Source organism: Phyllobates terribilis, unplaced genomic scaffold (genome assembly GCF_046119375.1).
Source record: "Phyllobates terribilis strain yellow unplaced genomic scaffold, ASM4611937v1 Scaffold_3__8_contigs__length_932513732, whole genome shotgun sequence".
Taxonomy (NCBI): Eukaryota; Metazoa; Chordata; class Amphibia; order Anura; family Dendrobatidae; genus Phyllobates; species Phyllobates terribilis.
The window spans coordinates 223,967,661-223,991,535 of record NW_027362763.1 but is presented as its reverse complement, the minus strand read 5'-3'; the positions used below and the strand labels follow the sequence as shown (position 1 = coordinate 223,991,535).

The following is a 23,875-nucleotide window of genomic DNA, read 5'->3' as shown; positions in this document are numbered from 1 at the left end:
GGTATTGGCTGCGCTTTGGACGCAGCATACTTTATGCTGCGTCCAAAGCGCTGCACGCAGGTGAATCTGCATGTGTTCATTGAACCATGTGGATTCACCGCAATCAATACATTGTATTGATCTAATTTCTCTTGCAGAGACTAGAGGCTCTGCAAGAGAAATTGACATTCTGCAGTGTGGAAAGACGCGCCGCATGTCCGTGTCCGCGAGTGATCCGCAGATACACGGAGACGCATAGTGGGCATGGGATTTCTTGAAATCCCATCCACTATGCTGTAACATCTGTCCGCTGCATCCAATCTGCAGTGATTACTGATCGTCTGCACGTACCCTTAGAATTCACTCACACTAGCGAATAGCATTCGATGATTCTCTCATGCGAGAGAATCCAATGCTATATGCAAATGACCCCCGGCTGAAACTCTGCTGCGAGCGTGATCCAAGTTTCATTTTACTGAGATTCTCCCATGCGAGAATCGGATCACAGGTGAGGTGCGGAGAAGATGGAGAACTTAATTTCTCTATCTTTTCCATTGTGTGATTTGGCGTATATCGGACTGCACTCGGATGACATCTGAGTGCAGTCCGATGTTTTGCACACACCCATAGACTTGTATGGGTGCGCTCCGTCCAAGCTATGCTGCCAATCACAGCCTGCCAACTCGGCATAAGCAAAAAAAATGCTAGTCGGCACTGCTCCATAGTATAACATTGGAGCGAGTGCTATCCGATGAAACATCACATAGCACACGTCCAAGTTATACACTGTCTAATCACCAGTGTAAGCGAATCCTTAATAGGAAATAAGAAAATTATGAGCAAACTTGCTTGCCAATTTTGGTACTACCATATATGCGAATGGAGAGAGACACTTTTATGCGACCACCTCTCCATTTCCAGTGGTGTGACGAGTAACATCATTGTGGAGATGTGGTGTCCCATAAAGTGGCCATCTCCATGAGACACCGGATGTATATAGTGTGATCCATGCAAATATTATGATTTCTGTGTAAACTGTATGTTGTTGCATATTGTGGGAACTGCTGGCAGGCAGCGCAAAAAAAGGGTTAATCTTCCCCACAAAGGCTTGTTCATGTGACCCAGCTCTGCTTGGTATGCAGCTTCTGAAAAGCTTCTAGAACAAACTCCCCTGGGCAGTCAGCCAATGACTGCAGCTGTAAGAGTCACATGAGAGTTGGAGGAGCTAACTGCTGTGAGAATAGAGTCCTGTGTAAATGGTCAGCCATTATGTGAGAGGAGTTAGAAGAGGAAGGCAGATTGCAGGATAGGGAGTTTCCTCCCCCTGATTGCTGGGTCTAGAAGGGGCTGACAGCCTACATATTAGGAAGATTCCTATTGCACTTCTAGGAGGAAAAGCTGTCTCAGGGCATAAGAATAGCTCAGCCCTAAGGAAGAAATATTCTGATTTGATGAAACAATTGTCCCACAGAGATCTGCCTGTATAAGTCAGTCTTCAACTGTGAGTGTAAACCTGACACCAATTCCCTAATGTTTGTATATAATTATTTGCCCTGTTATCATTAGTAAAGAGAATGTTCTTTTCAGGTTATCACGGCTTCTTCATGATTGGGGATTAATTGCACTAACCACCATCATCCTCTACTTAAAGAGGCAGCTGCTGTGCAAATCATCATTCTCCACATTGCCCATTCTGATGTGCACAGGTTTGGGATTCACCATCAGTCCTATGTCCAGGAGCGCGTCTCAAATGGTCTGATACCCACTGTTATATCCCCTTTCCTTTTATATATTGTGGAACTTTCTGTGTGTGTAATTGGGAAATAAAGGAGGCTCATCATGACAGAAAGCTGGGCCACCATGAGGCACATTATAGACCGCTGGGAACACAACCTCTGCCGTACACCACATGAGGTTACCGCAGAGATAGATTCAGGTCCTAAGGAGGGGACCCACACAAATCAGCCAACATTGGCATATGGTAGACATACAGTGACGGCATATTGTAGACTTACAAGAATGGAATATGGTAGACTTACAATAATGGAATGTGGTAGACTTACAAAAATGGAATATGATAGACTTACAATAATGGAATATGGTAGACTTACAATAATATATGGAAGACTTACAATAATGTGTGGTAGACTTATAATAATGTATGGTAGACTTACAATAATAGAATATGGTAGACTTACAATAATAGAATATGGTAGACTTACAATAATGGAATATGGTAGACTTACAATAATGTATGGTAGACTTACGATAATGGAAAATGGTAGACTTACAATAATGGAATATGGTAGACTTACAATAATGGAATATGGTAGACTTACAATAATAGAATATGGTAGACTTACAATAATGGAATGTGGTAGACTTACAATAATAGAATATGGTAGACTTACAATAATGGAATGTGGTAGACTTACAATAATGTGTGGTAGACTTACAGTAATGGAATATGGTAGACTTACAATAATGTATGGTAGACTTACAATAATGGAATGTGGTAGACTTACAATAATGTATGGTAGACTTACGATAATGGAAAATGGTAGACTTACAATAATGGAATATGGTAGACTTACAATAATGGAATATGGTAGACTTACAATAATGTATGGTAGACTTACAATAATGTATGGTAAACTTACGATAATGGAATATGGTAAACTTACAATAATGGAATATGGTAGACTTACAATAATGGAATATGGTAGACTTACAATAATAGAATATGGTAGACTTACAATAATGGAATGTGGTAGACTTACAATAATGTGTGGTAGACTTACAGTAATGGAATATGGTAGACTTACAATAATGTATGGTAGACTTACAATAATGGAATGTGGTAGACTTAAAATAATGTATGGTAGACTTACGATAATGGAAAATGGTAGACTTACAATAATGGAATATGGTAGACTTACAATAATGGAATACGGTAGACTTACAATAATGGAATATGGTAGACTTACAATAATGTATGGTAGACTTACAATAATGGAATATGGTAGACTTACAATAATGGAATGTGGTAGACTTACAATAATGTGTGGTAGACTTACAGTAATGGAATATGGTAGACTTACAATAATGTATGGTAGACTTACGATAATGAAATATGGTAGACTTACAATAATGGAATATGGTAGACTTACAATTATGGAATATGGTAGACTTACAATAATGGAATGTGGTAGACTTACAATAATGGAATATGGTAGACTTACAATAATGGAATATGGTAGACTTACAAGAATGGAATGTGGTAGACTTACAGTAATGTATAGTAGACTTACAATAATGGAATATGGTAGACTTACAATAATGGAATATGGTAGACTTACAAGAATGGAATATGGTAGACTTACAATAATGTATGGTAGACTTACAATAATGGAATATGGTAGACTTACAATAATAGAATATGGTAGACTTACAATAATGGAATGTGGTAGACTTACAATAATGTGTGGTAGACTTACAGTAATGGAATATGGTAGACTTACAATAATGTATGGTAGACTTACAATAATGGAATGTGGTAGACTTACAATAATGTATGGTAGACTTACGATAATGGAAAATGGTAGACTTACAATAATGGAATATGGTAGACTTACAATAATGGAATATGGTAGACTTACAATAATGTATGGTAGACTTACAATAATGGAATATGGTAGACTTACAATAATGGAATGTGGTAGACTTACAATAATGTGTGGTAGACTTACAATAATGGAATATGGTAGACTTACAATAATGTATGGTAGACTTACAATAATAGAATGTGGTAGACTTACAATAATGTATGGTAGACTTACAATAATGAAATATGGTAGACTTACAATAATGGAATATGGTAGACTTACAAGAATGGAATGTGGTAGACTTACAGTAATGTATAGTAGACTTACAATAATGGAATATGGTAGACTTACAAGAATGGAATATGGTAGACTTACAATAATGTATGGTAGACTTACAATAATGGAATATGGTAGACTTACAATAATAGAATATGGTAGACTTACAATAATGGAATGTGGTAGACTTACAATAATGTATGGTAGACTTACAATAATGGAATATGGTAGACTTACAATAATAGAATATGGTAGACTTACAATAATGGAATGTGGTAGACTTACAATAATGTGTGGTAGACTTACAGTAATGGAATATGGTAGACTTACAATAATGTATGGTAGACTTACAATAATAGAATGTGGTAGACTTACAATAATGAAATATGGTAGACTTACAATAATGGAATATGGTAGACTTACAATAATGGAATATGGTAGACTTACAATAATGGAATATGGTAGACTTACAATAATGGAATGTGGTAGACTTACAATAATGGAATATGGTAGACTTACAATAATGGAATATGGTAGACTTACAAGAATGGAATGTGGTAGACTTACAATAATGGAATGTGGTAGACTTACAAGAATGGAATGTTGTAGACTTACAGTAATGTATAGTAGACTTACAATGCATTTTGTTGCTTTCTTGAAAATCTTCATCTTCTTTATCAACTGAGCCAGGATCAGTACAATAAATATTGATATTTTCATCCAGATACCAGCTAAAATTTTCGTCTATCACAGCAAACATCGTAATGAACTTATCGTACTGGTTCTTCCCTACTTCTTCTATTTTACCTAAGAATAAATTGTTGTTATCATTGGTGGAAAGTCTGGATTTTTTAAAGATTCTAAAAAAGGAAGATACCAAGGATATAGTAAAAGGTAATTGCTGAATTAAACAGCAAAAGCTAACTCCTTTGCTCACCTTTTTTACAGATAATTAAAGGTCCAACAAGTCCCGAGTAAACATCTCTTGGGCCATCAATGTGGGAGTGATAAAGCCTGGTCACACAGTCTTCATCTCTAGCAATTGGACCTTGATCCTTAACAACATCCCATTTGTATGTGTATGACTCCCCAGGCTTCACAACGTCGTCTTTTTTCTGTGATTCGGAGGTATTATCCGGGTATAATGCTCCTGTAGATAAAATGCATTTTCAATTAGAAATGTACAATTATACTTAACACTAGTCCAATGGATGATCATTTTATTGTTGCAACAGTGCCTAGAAAAGCGTTTTCGAACACACAATGGGCTAAAGCAGCAGAAGATTCCACTTATCAGGTCCCTGTTTGCAACACACTTGAGCCAAAGTCTCTGAAAAATGTGTACTAAAAATATTGTCGACATCAGGAGGCTGTGAACAGTTTAAAGAGTAACTAAACATTATCTTTATTTTATTATCTTCAAGGCATTGCAAAGATATGATTTTTTTTTCATATACTTCATTACCTTTTTATTCCTCCTTCTCTTCAAAACAATATTTTACAGTGCAGTGTCAATGCTCAGTTTATGCTACTTTAAAAGCTGCTTTCAACTGCTCCTCAGCAAAGCTACAGACTATATTCCAATATACTGTATCAGGAATTCCACTATATATGGGAGTGGGTAACAGATAGGATTAGTCAGGAATGTCCTGCACACAGACACAGAATGCTTTAATATAGTGTATGGATCTTGCTGAGCAGCAGTTGAAAGGAACTTCTAAAATAATGAATTGAGCATTGTAAAATCACTTTTGCTTGGTGTTTGGGAGAGAACGATGCAAAATAAAACAAATGAAATATATTACAAAAATGTTGCAATGCCTGGAGGAAAGTTAAAGAAAAAAAATTTACTTACTTTTTAGAATAAGAAAAATGTGCTATACAAATAATTCCACCTATCTTTCTGAATGCAATGTAGGTGTTCCTTTTGCTTGTAAGAGGTTGCCCTGGAGAGAACTCTCTAAGCACTGGACAACCCCTGCTTACATGCTTATTCTTGAACTTTATTCTGCCACTGTAATTTGCCTATAATATAGCCTTTATGACCAGGGCCGCCATCAGGGCATTACTGCACTTGCTGGCGAATGGGGCCCAGTGAGCCTGAACTGGCGTCCTCGGATGCAGTTTCACTTCAAATTATTACCGTGCCAATCACAGGCCGGCAGCTGCTTGACATCAGTGCGCACGTCGCCGGCATCTGACGTCACTGCCGGCCTGTGACTTGCTGGCATTCGCGCCTCAGATGAGGAGGAGAGTGGTCGGTGGAGCGGCGGCAAGGAGAACTTTTTATTTTTACTTTGTAAAACGGGGGCGGAATGCTGAGGAGACACATAGTGGCAGAATGCTGAGGAGGAGACACATAGGGGCAGAATGCTGAGGAGACACATAGGGGCAGAATGCTGAGGAGGAGACACATAGGGGCAGAATGCTGAGGAGGAGACACATAGGGGCAGAATGCTGAGGAGGAGACACATGGGGGCAGATTGTTGAGGAGGAGACACATGAGGGCAGAATGCTGAGGAGGAGACACATGGGGGCAGATTGTTGAGGAGGAGACACATGAGGGCAGAATGCTGAGGAGGAGACACATGGAGGCAGAATGCTGAGGAGGAGACACATGAGGGCAGAATGCTGAGGAGGAGACACATAGTGGCAGAATGCTGAGGAGGAGACACATAGTGGCAGAATGCTGAGGAGGAGACACATGGGGCAGATTGTTGAGGAGGAGACACATGGGGGCAGATTGCTGAGGAGGAGACACATGGGGCAGAATGCTATGGAGACACATGGGGGCAGAACGCTGAGGAGGAGACATGGGGGCAGAACACTGAGGAGGAGACACATGGGGGCAGATTGTTGAGGAGGAGACACATGGGGGCAGAATGCTCAGGAGGACACAAATGGGGGCAGAATGTTATGGAGACACATGGGGACAGAATGCTGAGGAGGAGACACATGGGGCAGAACGCTGAGGAGGAGACACATGGGGGCAGATTGCTGAGGAGGAGACACATGGGGCAGAACGCTGAGGAGGAGACACATGGGGGCAGAACGCTGAAGAGGAGACACATGGGGCAGAACGCTGAGGAGGAGACACATGGGGGCAGAACGCTGAGGAGGAGACACATGGGGGCAGAACGCTGAGGAGGAGACACATGGGGGCAGAACGCTGAGGAGGAGACACATGGGGCAGAACGCTGTGGAGGAGACACATGGGGGCAGAACGCTGAGGAGGAGACACATGGGGCAGATTGCTGAGGAGGAGACACATGGGGGCAGATTGCTGAGGAGGAGACACATGTGGGCAGAATGCTATGGAGACACATGGGGCAGAATGCTGAGGAGGAGACACATGGGGACAGAATGCTGAGGAGGAGACACATGGGGACAGAATGCTCAGGAGGACATAAATGGGGGCAGAATGCTGAAGAGGAGACACATGGGGACAGAATGCTGAGGAGGAGACACATGGGGACAGAATGCTGAGGAGGAGACACATGACCGTGTACGGCCAACCCGGATTCCACCGTTTAACCTGTTCCTCCCATTTTCCAGCACTCACCTTTTCCCACAAATAAAAACACTGCACCTGTAATTTCTTTGGATAAATTTGGCCACAGCGGCCATTTTATTAACAAACAACATTAGCACATTAACAGTGTTATAAATAAATAAGAAGGGAGGGTTCTTGGAGTTAAAAATTAGATCTGGCATAAATTAAACCAAACTGGAACCACCATATTACCCTCAGCCGTCCATCACCAGCTCAAGGGCACCAAAAGCTCCCAGGGTAAAACCCCGTCCAGAGCCCAAAAACCAAATGCCAGATCACCCCGCTCAATTAACCAATTGGCTGTAATTTTAACCTAATTATTCCCACCGACACTTCTGTGCCAACTCCAAGAACCCCACCCCCCGCCAAGCCACTGCGACAAACACTCTACCTCATTTTTCTTTATTTTTTATTCACTTTTTTTTTTTTAAACAATTATAATAGACATATGTCCATCTTACTCCTTAACGTTTTCCACCGTACCACCGCCACTTCCCACTTATACTTGAACAGATGCAACCAGAAAAAAGGGGTGGGTGGGAACTTTCTCCTGTAACTTCCCTGCCGGACTGACTAATTTCCCGCACTTTTTCTTGATATACTCACCCTCCCACCACCAACTGCCCACCCCTCAGCTCTAATACCCAATCCTGATCCTTTATCTCAAAAATTCCACCCTCGTGGCCCATCCCGGTCATGTGGGGCTTCCATCCAGCTTCCCTTGCTTCCAGCCCCTTTCTTAACCAAATTATTCCCACCGACACTTCTGTGCCAACTCCAAGAACCCTACCCCACGCCACAAACGAACAGCCCTGACCACCTCAGGCTCGTGAGTGCCCCAAAAAAACCGCCAAAGCCCTCTCATTCCCCTCCTGTATAGCCAATGCCCACAAATCTGCATCAATGTCATTCAAATGTACACCATCCTTTGCCCAAAAATTTCCAACTCCCGCCTCGAGTTCAAAATGTCGAACGCTTACTCCCCCGTTCCTTGACACAAAGGCTGATATGGCTCTAATTAACCTCACTCTCGCCCTATTAATCCCCTTCAAAGATCTAGCCTCCCTCCACCTTTTTTTTTTTTTTGGCACAATGTCAGACCAGACCGACAACACCACAGGAAAGGATGTCCATAACCTTAAAAATTAAATCGAATGTCCCTCATCAGTTCCCTGACCGGGCGAGCCCCCAAGTCATTCCCCCCCATATGCACCACCAAAATATCCAGCGTCCGAACCAAATGGGCTCCCTTATGAAATTCAGGCAGCACCCTTCTCCATACCATGCCTCTGGAGACGAGCCACCAAACCACAACTTGCTCTCTCCTAAAACCCAACTGCCTACCGTCTAGCCTCCGCTCGCAACACCCCCAGTGGACAAAGGAATGTCCCAGAAACCACGCTAACAATGGGACACCAACTGCAACAAACAACCACAATGTATTCAATACTTAACAATATGAAAACAACCTCAGCCCCCCGTACCTAATGCCGCACAAAGGACAAATAACGATCAGAACTCCACCTCCCTATCCGCTTTGTCACATCCCTGCCTAAGCCCAAGCCATTAGCTTCTGACGCCGCGCCAATTCTAAAATAATGTGACCCGTACACCTCCGGGCGAAGGCCCAACTTCTGAACTCCTTTCTTAAATACTGCTATTTAAGAAAAGTCCCCATTTTCATGACATAATAAGGAACCCACTCGCCAAGGCCAAAATTGCCAGTCTACTTGGTGCCACCGATTCAGACAATCTCAGCGCACCAAAAAACGCTAACGAAAAGGCTAACCTAAACAATGTAGCTTCACAACTGAACAACAAGTTTCGTCTAACACTAAACCCAAATGTTTCAAGATGTTAAAAGTCACCGGTCTTCTTTTATCTAGCACCTTATCTCCTCTCCTAAAGCCCCTAAGTGCTTGCTACACTAAAAAGGACTTTGTAACATCTCTTATCCCCACTTTTGAAACAGACCATCCAATCTCCGCTGCCCTACCTACAAGAAAGAACACCGCCATCTCCCTATCACCGACATTCTCCACCAAACCCCACTGCATTATCCAACTTTTCCATACTCGCTACGATGCCTCGTATGAGGACCAGGTCAGCCTCTTAATGGACTCTCGTATTAAACGTCCCCACTCCTCCATAATCAGCTGCCACAAATGCGAAGGGCATTCCTGTCCCACGTCCTCTGCTTCTGGTGCTAGCGCCCGAAAAAACGATCCCACTGAAAACGAGACAAGGCATCTGCGATGGAATTTTTACACCAGCACCTCCTGCAGCATCTGTAAAAAATCTCACAATCACGACTGCTCAAAAACTCGTGCTGAATTAACAACCTGTCGTTATAATTTTCCAAAAAACATTTTCCAAACCTTCAAATCCTCCTTGTGATCCTTATTTAAACGAATGAAATGATGGAGGGCGCGCACTCCTGCTGTCGCCCTTGCCAACCCGCAACAAAATATCCTGCCCATTGGCATAATGCTGCATGCGAAATTCAAACGACCTAACAGGGATTGTAGCTCCTTCAGCGTCACCTTACGCAACCTCCTGAATCTATCGACCTCCTGCTTGAGCAAACTCAATTTATCATCAGGTAACCGACACTCCATCCTCTCTGTATCAGTTAGGATGCCCAAAAAGTTAACAAGGTGCAAGGTCCCTCTGTTTTTTTTTTTTTTTTTAAATTACCTGCCAAAGGTATGCCAAAAATGCTCCGCTACCCACACCATAGTTCCTAACAAAGTCCTACACAACAACGATTGCGGAGGGCCTATAAACAAAAAGTCATCCAAATAATGAATGACTGACTGAACTGATGCCAGGTCCCTCACCACCCATTCCAAAAACGTACTAAACGTTTCAAACAGGGAACACGTAATTAAGCAGCCCATATGCAAACACCTGTCCACGTAGTATTCCCCTTTCCAAAAACAACCTAACAATGGGAAGCTATCCGGATGTACTGGCAGCAATCCAAAAACCGATTCGATATCAGTTTTAGCTAGCAACGATCCTGGCCCATATCTCCACACCCATCCCACCGCCGCATCGAATACTGAATACTCCACCGAACATAATTCCTGAGCAATGCCATCATTCACCGAAAAAACCCCTTAGGGTATGACAAATGCTGAATCAAACGAAACTTATTAGCCTCTTTTTGGGCACGACCCCCAACGGCGAAACAATCACCCTGCTGCTAGGTAATTCCTGAAACGGACCAGCCATCCTGCCCAATTCCACCTCCTTTGCCAGTTTCAAGCTAACCACTTCCGGATGAAGGGAAGCCGACATCAAATTTTTAAGAGAAAAGGGGACCTAATGATCAGGAGGAGGAATTCTAAAACCTTCCAAAAAAGACCATCTGAAATTACCTTAGCCTTCAACTGATCTGGATACCTACTTAGAAAGGGGGCCATCTCGTGAACCCTCACCGGAGTCACCCCCTTGACCGGTACCCATTGGCATTTTTCCATTACCCTTCTTAAAGCATTTAGATGCTCCGTGTGAAAATACCGTTGCAATGGGAGCACACATGTTTAAATTTGCAGGAGTTCCCGTACTAACATTGGCCATCATTAAATTGCCAGCAAGATCCCGCTTCCTTCTTAGTGCTTTGTGCACCCTGGCTAAATCCCCCGTGTCCTGCCGATTAGTTCCCACTATCGCTGCTCCCGTGAAAGGACTGCCCATACCTCACCGGAGCCACAACTTTCAGCCACAACCCGATGTTCTTTGATCCCATCTAATCTCCAGGCAGACTGCCTTCCTTTGCCGATATTGCTCGTCTATCGAAACCATGTCTGGCCCCCCTAAGTGCGATGAGCCTCCCCTAAAGCATCCAGGTAGCAAAATAAACCTGCGCAATTATCCGGAGCTTTTTTCCCAATGACACTAGCCATTATTGCAAAAGCTTGCAACCAAGTAACAAACGTCTGAGGAATGAACCTCCACCTACGCTTTTCTTCCTCCATTTTTTTTTTTTTTTTTTTTGCTGTCGTCCTTTTTTCCCTTGTCCAAATTAAACTTTTCAAGAGAAAGTAGGGAAAAAATTTCTACAAATTCATCCCGCCCAATTTTTTCCTTAACCTTTTTTTTTTTCTTTTTTTTTTTAAATGTGCCCAGCTGCCCCTCAAAGCACACGTATACCTCCCCTTTCGGCCTATCATCCAGTTTTACGACATCTGCTTTATCCTTTTCTGTCTGTACAGAAACCGATACCCCCTAAAGTCCCCCTCAGTACACACCGCCGCCCTTGCCGATTCACTCCCCACCTGCGACGCCACAAGTCGACCGGGTGCCAAGCCCCCATCGGAGATAACCCTGCCTCACTGGCTCTACCAGTGCCTAAACTAGCCAGAGTTTGTGACATGTTTGCCAAATTATCCCTGAGCCCCACGACATCTAACCACGCCTCCCCCTAACATTTACACCACAGGGCCCTGCCAACTGCCTATCCCCTACCCCATCCGCTACAGACCCCGTGGGTGACAAAACATACATAGACGCATACTCACGGAGCTGCGCAGGTGCTGTGTCCCCGCCAGCCGTACGTCCTGAGTCCTGCCGATTCCTTGGGTCATCCTGATCCTCTCCGTATTCCGATCCTCCCTCTCGCTGTTGCTCAAGGCCCGCGCCCCTGGCCTCCTCGTCACCAGGGGGGACCTGCGCACGTGCTGATGCCCCCGCAGCTCGTCCGCTGCACGTTTCTGCACCGATCCTTCCTGCCGTCCGTGATCCAGCACGACCTCTGGACCTGGGCCCCCCAGCCCAGTCCGTGCTGATCTGTGGGGGGGGCTGCCAGGCAGCTCCATGCTGCTGCCCGCCGCTCTGCTACCGTGACTCCGGTGACTGGGGCCAGGCAACAGGTCTACAAACTGCCGCTGCCTGCCCGAAAAACGCCATACTGTCCTCCACTGTCGATTTGACTGGCAGGCACCCCGACTGGTGCATCGCCAGGTGTGCCTGCCGTGCTGCTGCTCCTCCTGGCCCCTTTATATATATATATTTTTTTTATATCACGGCCGTCCGCCGCCGTGAACCGCTACTGGCCCTGGTTGCGGGGGCCAGCGTCATCGCTGTCCGGCCCGGTCACGTGCACAGGAAGTGACGCGGGCCGAACTTCCGGCGAAGCCACACCCCCTGACTGGTGACGCGGCTCTAGTGCGGGCCTTGCTTCTGGCTCTGCCCGGGCTCTATTACTGAGGCGCGCCGACGGAGCAGGCCGCACTTCCGGTGGGGCCCTCGGTCCAGACCCTGCTAGCGATCCGCTGACGGAAGCGCCCACAGGCCGGCTGGGCGGATTCCTGCAGCGGCGGGCGCAGCGGCAGGGGGGTTCCGCCGCCGGGCTCACCTGGCTCAGGGTCCCATGAGGGGCTCCGCAGCCTGCATCTGCAGCACGTGGGAGTCTCTGGCAAAAGCCTCTCGGGGGGCCGCGTTCTCCTTGCCCTCCTTCCTGACCCCACCGCCGATTCCTCGGATGAGCCATGCAGCAACCCTTAAAGCTGTGCCTCCAGCCACCCTCCACGCCTGGATTGAGCCGCATCCCACAGTCTGCTAAAAAGAGATTCCACGGTCTCCATTACGCCCGGTCAGTGTCCAGAACAATGGGTGAGCGGATATTAAAATTTTTTTTTTTTGGTGAACTTTCTCCTGTAACTTCCCTGCCGGACTGACTAATTTCCCGCACTTTTTCTTGATATACTCACCCTCCCACCACCAACTGCCCACCCCTCAGCTCTAATACCCAATCCTGATCCTTTATCTCAAAAATTCCACCCTCGTGGCCCATCCCTGTCATGTGGGGCTTCCATCCAGCTTCCCTTGCTTCCAGCCCCTTTCTTGAGGGCAGAATGCTGAGGAGGAGACACATGGGGGCAGAATGCTGAGGAGGAGACACATGGGGGCAGATTGCTGAGGAGGAGACACATGGGGGCAGATTGCTGAGGAGGAGACACATGGGGGCAGATTGCTGAGGAGGAGACACATGGGGGCAGATTGTGAGGAGGAGACACACGGGGGCAGAATGCTATGGAGACAAATGGGGGCAGAATGCTGAGGAGAAGACACATGGGGCAGAATACTGAGAAGGAGACAAATGGGGGCAGAACGCTGAGGAGGAGACACATGGGGCAGAATGCTGAGGAGGAAACACATGGGGGCAGAACGCTGAGGAGGAGACACATGGGGCAGAATGCTGAGGAGGAGACACATGGGGGCAGAATGCTATGGAGACTCATGGGGCAGAATGCTGAGGAGGAGACAAATGGGGGCAGAATGCTGAGGAGGAGACACATGGGGCAGAATGCTGAGGAGGAGACACATGGGGGCAGAACGCTAAGGAGGAGACACATGGGGCAGAACCCTGAGGAGGAGACACATGGGGCAGGATAGTGATGAGGACTAATTTCCCGCACTTTTTCTTGATATACTCACCCTCCCACCACCAACTGCCCACCCCTCAGCTCTAATACCCAATCCTGATCCTTTATCTCAAAAATTCCACCCTCGTGGCCCATCCCTGTCATGTGGGGCTTCCATCCAGCTTCCCTTGCTTCCAGCCCCTTTCTTGAGGGCAGAATGCTGAGGAGGAGACACATGGGGGCAGAATGCTGAGGAGGAGACACATGGGGGCAGATTGCTGAGGAGGAGACACATGGGGGCAGATTGCTGAGGAGGAGACACATGGGGGCAGATTGTGAGGAGGAGACACACGGGGGCAGAATGCTATGGAGACAAATGGGGGCAGAATGCTGAGGAGAAGACACATGGGGCAGAATACTGAGAAGGAGACAAATGGGGGCAGAATGCTGAGGAGGAGACACATGGGGGCAGAACGCTGAGGAGGAGACACATGGGGCAGAATGCTGAGGAGGAAACACATGGGGGCAGAACGCTGAGGAGGAGACACATGGGGCAGAATGCTGAGGAGGAGACACATGGGGGCAGAATGCTATGGAGACTCATGGGGCAGAATGCTGAGGAGGAGACAAATGGGGGCAGAATGCTGAGGAGGAGACACATGGGGCAGAATGCTGAGGAGGAGACACATGGGGGCAGAACGCTAAGGAGGAGACACATGGGGCAGAACCCTGAGGAGGAGACACATGGGGCAGGATAGTGATGAGGATGAGATACACGGGGGCAGGATGGTGATGAGGATGAGCCACACGGGGGCAGGATTGTGATGAGGATGAGACACACGGGGGCAGGATGGTGATGAGGATGAGACACGGGGACAGGATGGTGATGAAGATGAGTCACACGGGGGCAAGATGGTGATGAGACACATGGGGGCAGGGTGGTAATGAGGATGAGACTCATGGGGGCAGCGTGGTGATGAGGATGAGACACATGGAGGCAGGATGGTGATGAGGATGAGACACACCGGGGCAGGATGTATTTTATTTCTGAGGATACTGTTTTCAGTGAGGGGGTCCGGTTACTGTGCAGGGCGGCGCTACGTCACTTTTTTTCTTCATCTGGTGGCTGGAAGGGGTGAATTACGGTCTGTGCTGGATGAAGGAGAAAAGCGAAGATGAAGGACTTCAACTAGAGACGTCACTGGTGATTCGGTGTATTACCTGTACACTATACACTACACTATACACATGGCTCCAGTGTATAATGTCACTGATGATCCCTGTATTACCAGTACACTGACACTATATACTGATCTCCTGTGTATAATGTCACTGGTGATCCCTGTATTACTTGAACACTTACACTATACACTGTATACTATGTACAGAACTCCTGTGCATAATGGCATTTATGGTAATATTAGTATTCTGTTTTTTTTTATTAATTATCAGCATTGTAGTATTCAGTCACTATGTGATGGTAATATGTGGTCTGGTCATGGTGTGACGGTATTTGGCCCTTGTATGTGGTATTATTGGTCATTTTTAAAAAATGTATGTGACACATTCCCATAAAGAAAAATATATCAAAAACAGTATTGGGTATTATAAGAAATGTTTAATAGGTTAGAGTAGAGTAGGGCACGGCCAGAAGAGTCTCTTTGTCATGGTAGCAGTTTAAAAAATCTTTTGGCCGAAACAAAAGCTGCTGGCTATGTGTGTGATCTGGTGATCGATGGGAACTGTTAATGTGTGATTGGTGAGGACCCGGTGCGGAAGTGGAGTTTTTCCAAGAGTAGGCGTTGGGACTGTGGAAGGTTCAAGGGGTGGAGGCGGAGCTGGTGTGGAGTCTGGGCGGAATCTCAAGGGGGCCCGGAAATTTTGCCAGTATGGGGCCCTGAAATTCCTGGTAGCAGCCCTGTTTATGACTGTAGTGGTTCCAGACTATATTGCATGTTATGTCATTTCAGTTGACAAGTTATATACATGTTGTCCAACATTTATTTCTTGCAATAACTATTCTTATGCTTATACTGTGCCTTTAAGGCTTTAATGGTTTTCATAGGCACACAGACGGATGTAAGTCATAGTCAAATGTCCGGACGGTGGGCATCCCACTGTAATACTCTGTTCTAGGTGGTTTGGGATCATGAAACAAGATGCAGTGAGCACCTTGTGATCAGTGTGGGAAAGGCATGGAGTTAAACAACCATGTAGTTAGTGTAATTGGGCAGTGTGCAGCACCGTCATTATGAATCTGGTCTGGCAGTGAGCAGTGAGGGCATTGATGGCTGAAGATGGGCTTGTTGCAGTAAATAGATATAGATAAATAGATAGAGCTGAGGCTCTAGGGACACCACACAACGGACTTTGGACTGAAGAACTATTCCTTACCTAAGTGACTTATTGACTAAAAATATCATCAATCCAGGGATCTTCACAGTGCAATTCATCCTATCAATAAGTAGGTAGGCACAGTTGGTTACTCACGCTTCTCGGCAGATAACACTGGTACATGATGTTTCCATCTATATGATCCATTCATACTCAGCTCTGGGCACATGTGCACATGTAGCTTCTTTTATTAGGTTGTTATTATAAGCTCCTTGCAGTTTTTTGCCATGTTTTGGACAGCCCCTTTAATTTCTTCATTATTATTGGGACACCTTCTAATAATTGACCTGATACAGTTTTTAAGGTAAAACCTTGTGACCGTAAATATTGATTTTATTTATGTTAGCGCGGTTTACGTCTCCTCTTTTCACTTGGTTTTATATGTGCAGTAGTTTACCTTCATTTTCCTTTGTATATTGCACTCCATGTGGGTGTAAGGAATAAGGTCTGGATGCAAAATTCTTGAGATGGATTGTAATTGTGTCACCAACTTCAGCTGTCATAATCGGGCCCAGAAATCCCAGCCAGTCTGGTTTCTTGATTTCATCTGTGTATAAATCATTTGTATATTGTAGGTAAGAAGCTTTCTTGTAGACTTTGCCTATTCTATTGGAGCCAGATTGTAGATAAGTGCTGGCATGCCTGCATAGAAAGAAGACAGCAATTATTAGAGAGTATTCACACTAGTTTTTTTTTTTTCTTAGTCTGTACGTACTTATGTGCTGAAGGCGTTAAATTTGTTGCCTGCTTCATATTTCTTTGATATCAGTGTGAAAAAAATGTGAGGAAAATGATATGCCCCCCCCCTCAAAAAATCATTTACATAGCATACATGTTTTAATATTGAGAAAATTGGAAAATGAAATGGACAGCTGTATGTTAAATGCATCACAATGCATGAAATGTACAATATATAATGTCAATTATAATAAGAGAAATCTATCGCGCTACTTTCAGTTGGTGTGGTGGATACAGGAAATAAAAAACATGAATCTAAATATTTATATAAAACACCCCCTGATGGTTATCAGCACAAATCAACAGTAAAGTTGCACATTACTTGGGTATCATAATACTAAATATTAATACACCAGAGAGAAAGATCCATAGTAATATTTCATTGGTATATATAGTCCAAACTCTTTATTATAGTCCAATAGCAGATTTTAGAGAAAATCAAGGGGGACTGAGGATTCCCCGAAACGCGTTGTCTGCTTTTTGGCCCTTCAGACTCCCCGTACTGAGTGATGTCACGCAGATTTGCACACAAGATCTGCATATCTATCTGCAGCTTCTTTTTTGTGGTAGCCTCTATATCCCTATCTTAAGGGCGCTTGTGAAAAAAATCTTTTTGAGTCATATAATATATAATGTTTTGGCAATTGTATTAAGATCCAGAGCTGCATTCACAGTTCTTCTGTTCACAACTAAAAACAGTTGGCAAGCTGTTTTTTGGGAACATCTTTAATAGCTTTAAAGGAGACAGGTACATTGGTCATGCATATGGAATAGCTGAATGTATAACAGGCCCACTGGGATCAGCCGTGATTTGGGACATGAGATAAGCTCACTGTTGTAGGTATCCACCATCGCACAGGTTTCGGAGGTCCAACAAGCCCCTCGGGCCCAGGCAAATATATGATTCAGGACATGACAAGATTGGCATTTTATTTCAGGTATATTTAAATACAGAAAACCATTGGCATTCTCCTCCGGCAGGGCTTATGTAAGGTGGGTAAACCTCATACTCGCATGTTAGCTTTCAGGAGAGCTTGCAGGAGAAGGTGCCAGTGTAAGTTTTGGCCTGATAGAGCCTGATGATTGTAGGTGAGTGCCTTGTGATGGTGAGGGGCTATTCCCCACTTGACTGTAAAATCACCTTTGTGTTTCAGCCTTGTGAAGTCAGTGGTAGAGATAAGCAGACTGATCCACTGTGAATCAACTTTTAGTCGAATTTCCAGAATTTTGCTGGTTCTGGTGAATTCAAACAATTCAAACAATTTTCAATCTGATTCACTAAAAAATGCCCAGTTGAAGGGTTCCAGAACCCTATTATTGAATCAATTAGGGTACCCAGCTATTGGAGCCCCAATGATCAGTTAGTTATCCCGTATCCTATGGAATTCTATGGCTTGTTATGAAAGAGAACTGTGATAAGTGTGTAAAAAGTCCTATGCGATGGTTAGTGAACCATGATCATGATGGATTTCAGCCTGCCATTGTAAACAACCAAGAGAAAAGACAAATCCCGACACTCACGTGTGATGAATTAAGCCTCTTTATTCCACACACCTCAAAACATTTCAGCTCATCCAGAGCCTTTGTCAATTGTGAATGGTCACATATAATCACAGCTTATACACAGGTGCATCTCACTAAATTAGAATATCATCCAAAAGTTAATTTATTTCAGTTCTTCAATGTAAAAAGTGAAACTCATATATTATATAGTCATTACAAACATAGTGATCTATTTCAAGTGTTTATTTCTGTTAATGTTGATGATTATGGCTTACAGCCAATGAAAACACAAAAGTCATTATCTCAGTAAATTAGAATAATTAACAAAAAACACCTGCAAAGGCTTCCTAAGAATTTAAAAATGCCCCTTAGTCTGTTTCAGTAGGCTCCACAATCACATCACTGAGGCTAAAACATATCTCCCTTCCGACACACTGCCAGTGACTTTGTCACAGTGCCAATAGACTTGAATAGGCAAGTCTCATTCAAAATACAGGAGAGACTAGTGCTTGCTGCAATTTTTATTGAATAACATTGGTCCAAGTGCTGTCCATGCAAGGTCAGCTTTTTCACGGACAGCACTCAGACCAAATACAGTATATGGTTGTGTGAAGTACCCTAACTAAATCCCACAGCATCTGGTGTGGAAAGGAAGTCAATCTTTATATACATTCTTATAGAAGCTTAAAAGGGTTGTCCGGTGTTAAGCTACATGCCTACAGTCACTCTCTGTGACTGCAGACTTGTGAATCCCCATTTCGCACACACTGCACACTTTGAGGACTTTGATGCCAGCACCAGGAGCAGCGGGTGTGTGACCACAAGTATGTGATTTGCATACAGGCGGTCATGCACTGGCTAGATGGATGCAGCCTCAATCAATGCAAGTGTATTGAGCGAGGCCAGACACAGTCTAGTCGGAATGTGGCCGGAAGTCTGCAAATCGCATACTTGCGCCGGCACCGGAGAATTCTCACTGCATGCAGTGTGTGCGTTATAAAGATTCACAAGTCTGCAGTCACAGAGAGTGACTGCAGACTTGTGGCTTAAGACCAGACAACCCCTTTAAAAAGGGATAGAGAGACTGATGGTCCAAACAGAAGACACTGTAGGATTCTTTTAGTCAAAGTATGGAATAAAGCACCCAAAAGAGAATTACCTCCACTGCTTTTTGACTGATGTTCTATGCAAACGGATGCAAAGATTACAATTTTAAAATCATGCTGAATGTATTAAAATAGAGCAACCTTTACAATTCTCTGCAGTGCTGCATGCATACTGTATAATACTGTATAATACGAATTACTTACTCATCTTCAGCAATCGATTTACCAGAAATGATATTCATCCCACTGGGGGCATAATCCCAGTTTACTTCTCTGATTGCTATGTAGTATGTTCTCTCTGCCGCCTCCACATGTGCCCACTTCAAGGTGGCGAGCAGGCATATTGCTAGGAGCTTCATTATCCGGGGACAGGTCCGTCTCGGTGGCGAGCAGCGTGCCCTCATTCACTGGTGTCTCTAAACAATATGTAGTGCAAGAGTTTCGTAACCGAGATCTGTTTATAAACGAGAGCAAACAGTGATTCCAGTAAAGTCAGATGGCAGAAAGCCTGCAATGTCCTAAGTGATATAAGAACACATGAATGATACAAACCATCAAAGTGTATTCAGCTGCTTTATGGTAAAACAAGAGTAATGATTAATGAGAAATTATATTTGGGACTCTAGAAGTGAACATATACATGATTAAAAGTGATCTGCTGCCATATTTCAAAATACAGACTGCATCATTTAGTAAATACTGTAGCTCATTTGGACATGATGAGGCTGGTTTATTTACTTTGCAAATGTTTGAAATTTATTTCTGTCTGCTATTAAAAACAGCATTTTTTGAGACCAGTTCTAGCTGGATTCATAAAATGCTCATTTTTCTATAAGGATTATACAGCCATTCAGATAAGAAATTTCAGTATAAGTACACCAGTATCACCAGGCTTAAGGGACATGTTTAATAATGTATGTGGTTTGTATTGTGAAATCTGGTGACATATCCTCTTTTAGTATATTCTAAGTCCAACTATGGATACCAGACCATTTGGGATAAATGTATCATGTGCATCATTGTTTGTTAGTTATTAATGAGATGGGAATAAGAGGTTGGGACACAGAAAAACAACCATTGTCTTTCAATCACAAGCCAGGAATCATTGATAGGAGGAAAGTGAAGCAAGTAGCTGCATCCATACATCAGCATAAGAAGCCATTAGTTGAAGCACACAATTGAAGCATACAATTGAAATCTTTGTTCAGCCACCAAAAACCTGTGATGGACAGATCCCATCAAAATAATCATTGTGCACAGAATTTTTTTTTTATCAGATAAACCGTCTGCATTAAACAAACTTCTAATGAACAGAGAAATAGCAATTAATAGCAAATAATAACTGGATAGACAAAATGTTAAGGGTGAGTAACTACCAAATGTCAAGTGTAGGTGTCCACTACAGGTATGGAGCAGGTCCCGAAGGCTGCTCCATACAGTGCTGAAGTCGGCTATTCTGTACAGCCAGCACCCAAGTTTAAAGGCTGTGATCGAAGCTAGCCCTGATCAAAGCAGTTTGACCAGTTAGATACCACTGTCAATTGTGACTACGTTCTTGTGTCCCTATGAAAACATGGACACCCCCAAAATCAGTACAAATAGAGTCCATCTTAACCCCTCTACCAGAGGCATGTCTGAATTCCATTTTTCAGGGATTCAGACAGAAGACCCATCAAAGTACTGCTAAACACAGTGTTCACTTAGCTTTAGTTTTACACAGTTTTATTTGAGGCAACCAGCTTGGTTTCAACAGTCTTACATAAGGCAACAGGTTGACTTGAACAAAGGTAAACATTTGGCACTTGAGACAATTTGCTGATACTTACGACAGTCTTCTGGCACTTTTCTCAGCATCATCGCTTGCACCCAACAACAGTCTCTGTGCAGCTGTACTGCACTTTTTCTGTGTTGGTCACAACACCTCTGACATCACCTCTCTATGTGCACTATTCCACTTTACTTTTAGGTATCAGTTTCCTGACTCTTCTGCTGTTGCAATGTTCTGTCTCCACATAAGGCTATTTGAGATGTAGCTGATATGTAAGATGCTGTGAGATTTCGTTTTCCTTACTTCTGTATCCAAAATGCGGAGCAGACAGGACCAGCGCAGACTCAGTGTTCGTAGACTTGAATGTAGAACCACAGCGGGGGTGCAATTGAAGACTTGGTTTATTGAAAACCGGATACAGAAATAATACTTGATGGTACAATACTGTCGCTTTCTCTGAAGCCGTTCACGTCGGTTGCTGCTGGTCAGAAGTTGATAACTTCATTAGCACAGTAAGTGGTTGCTGTCTCACAGCAGCTCTGGCGATAAAATGGCTGCCAAGAGCAATTGACCCACCAACTGCCATGAGAAGCCACGCCCAGTTTGAACCAACTTAATTGGAACGAATGAGAGTGAGCGGTGAATAAATAATGACCAGCAGATGACGACGTAGTGTGGTACATTTACCAGATAACAAATTCAGAACTCATTTCCTAATATATGCAAAACAAACATCTGCACAGCAATCATCTCTGGGGGAACAGCACACTCCTCGTCTGAAATTCCATTAGGGATTTCACTATTGAACTAATGTCCTTAAAACCTGGAATGATAAAGGCAAGTTAGCATGCAACAATAAACACTTAAAGATATTGTCTCATTTTCCATCTTTTCCTGTTCCGCTTCGTATTCTTCTTCTCGTTTTTCTTGCTGAGCATCTCCTCCTCTTTCATGAAGGTCTTACGATCATTAATGGGGTCAATGGCCGTCTCTTTTCCTTCTTTCATAGCGTGCATTGACTTTTCTTGTTCTGCCTTGGTCAGCATTCGCGCCCGGTCCTTAATGCAACGGCAGTTCTGGTTGGTCATGATCAGGGACAGACAGGAGAGGTCTTCGGAGGGCACGATTAGGTCCCAGATCAGGTTGCCGGTGATGATCCGGATGGTCTCAGATTAGTGACTCCATGACGGCGCAGACGCGACTTTATGACGTCCGTCCCCAAGCACGTAAGTCTTAAAATAGTCAACTCCTGGTCAATCAGAGCATATATTTCCTATGACTACCCACCCCAAGTCCAGTCTCTGAGCGTATCGGTCAGAGTCAGGACCATTACACTGTTTACGCATCTTGCGTACCCTTAAATTATCTATGCTAAGCAGGAGTAAAATCTCAGTGTCCATATCCATAGGGGGGATAACGCTGGCTAGGTGCTTTAAGTGTGGTTGGTGAAACGCAGCTTCCAGGATAGGGATCTCATACCTACGGTCAGGTATTTGATCACATTCTATCAGCGTTGGTTAAGGGTATTTCCTCATCTTCATTAATAGGAGAAGTGATGAATCTTTGTGCCACTAGTCTGTATGCAGCTGGAGCAGGTGTTCAGAGTGTAGGGTTTTTCTTGCCTCTTGATTCCAAAAGCTTTGAAGAACTTAGGTTGAGCTAGGGACCGGTGCTCTGTTCTTCAAAGAGAGCATACATTTTCACTGTCTTTTCTGGTTGTCATTCTGGGTAAACCCTGATTAGGCATATCTTGGTACAGCATTTCGTGCTCTGGCCCTCTCGACATACCTCCAAGCATGAGCATGAAACAGCTGTAACAGAGTCTGCGTGTGGCTCCCCGCTATGGCTTGGAGCGGGACTAGTGGAGACTGCGGCCGGTGCATCGCTGGTAGGTGGGGTTGGATGCATAGCTGATGCGTGTCTGTCGCTATAACACTCCTCACACTTAATGGCAGATTTACAGTCCCTGGCCATATTTTCCAATGAGGTGCATCATGTGAAACATAACCCAAGTTCACTGAGGATGTTCTTGCGCTCCTATATTGTTTTGAACCTAAATTTCCTGCACTGTTTCAGTGAGTGTGTTTTTTTATGAATAGGACATTCAAGATTGAAAGACTTGTCTCCTGACGTGGTAGTGTATTGTTTACCTGTAGGTACTGCAGGTGGTAGTAGGTTAGTCTTTCTAACGCTCACACTGTTGTTAAAGTCTCTGTGTTTAGGTTTGACTCTTTCATACCTTGATGATGATGCTGCTTCAGCTGCAGTGTTAGACTCCAGGAAATCGAGGCTGGGGTCATTCCTCATCTGGGCCTGTTCATCGATGAACCTGCATAAATGGATAAATGGAGGAAAAGTGACATTGTGTGCTCTTTTGTGTCTTGAGACCCACACTGCCCTCTTCTTTTGCAAACTATGTGGCAGCTTTGTGACAACTGGGTTCACTCCATGGGCAGTGTCCAGATAACACAGTCCAGACAGACGAGGGTGTCTTTTTGTGAGTTCAAATTCCGTGAGCAGATCACTTAAGTCCAGAAGCTTGTGGACTTATTTAAGATTGATCTTTGGGATTGTCTTCAGTC

At 44.1% G+C, this 23,875-nt stretch overlaps 1 protein-coding gene across 1 annotated transcript in view; it reads right to left on the bottom strand.

Moving 5' to 3' along the window:
• CP (ceruloplasmin) overlaps positions 1 to 23,875 on the bottom strand; it is a 123,042-nt gene that overhangs the window by 54,017 nt on the left and 45,150 nt on the right. Inside the window, exons 2-5 of the mRNA XM_073674642.1 lie at positions 19,730 to 19,979; positions 16,576 to 16,820; positions 4,798 to 5,010; positions 4,497 to 4,667 (exon numbers count right to left, since the gene is read on the bottom strand). Coding sequence (XP_073530743.1) covers positions 4,497 to 4,667; positions 4,798 to 5,010; positions 16,576 to 16,820; positions 19,730 to 19,929 — 829 coding nt within the window. The 5' untranslated portion in view covers positions 19,930 to 19,979. The remainder of the gene's footprint in view (positions 1 to 4,496; positions 4,668 to 4,797; positions 5,011 to 16,575; positions 16,821 to 19,729; positions 19,980 to 23,875) is intronic.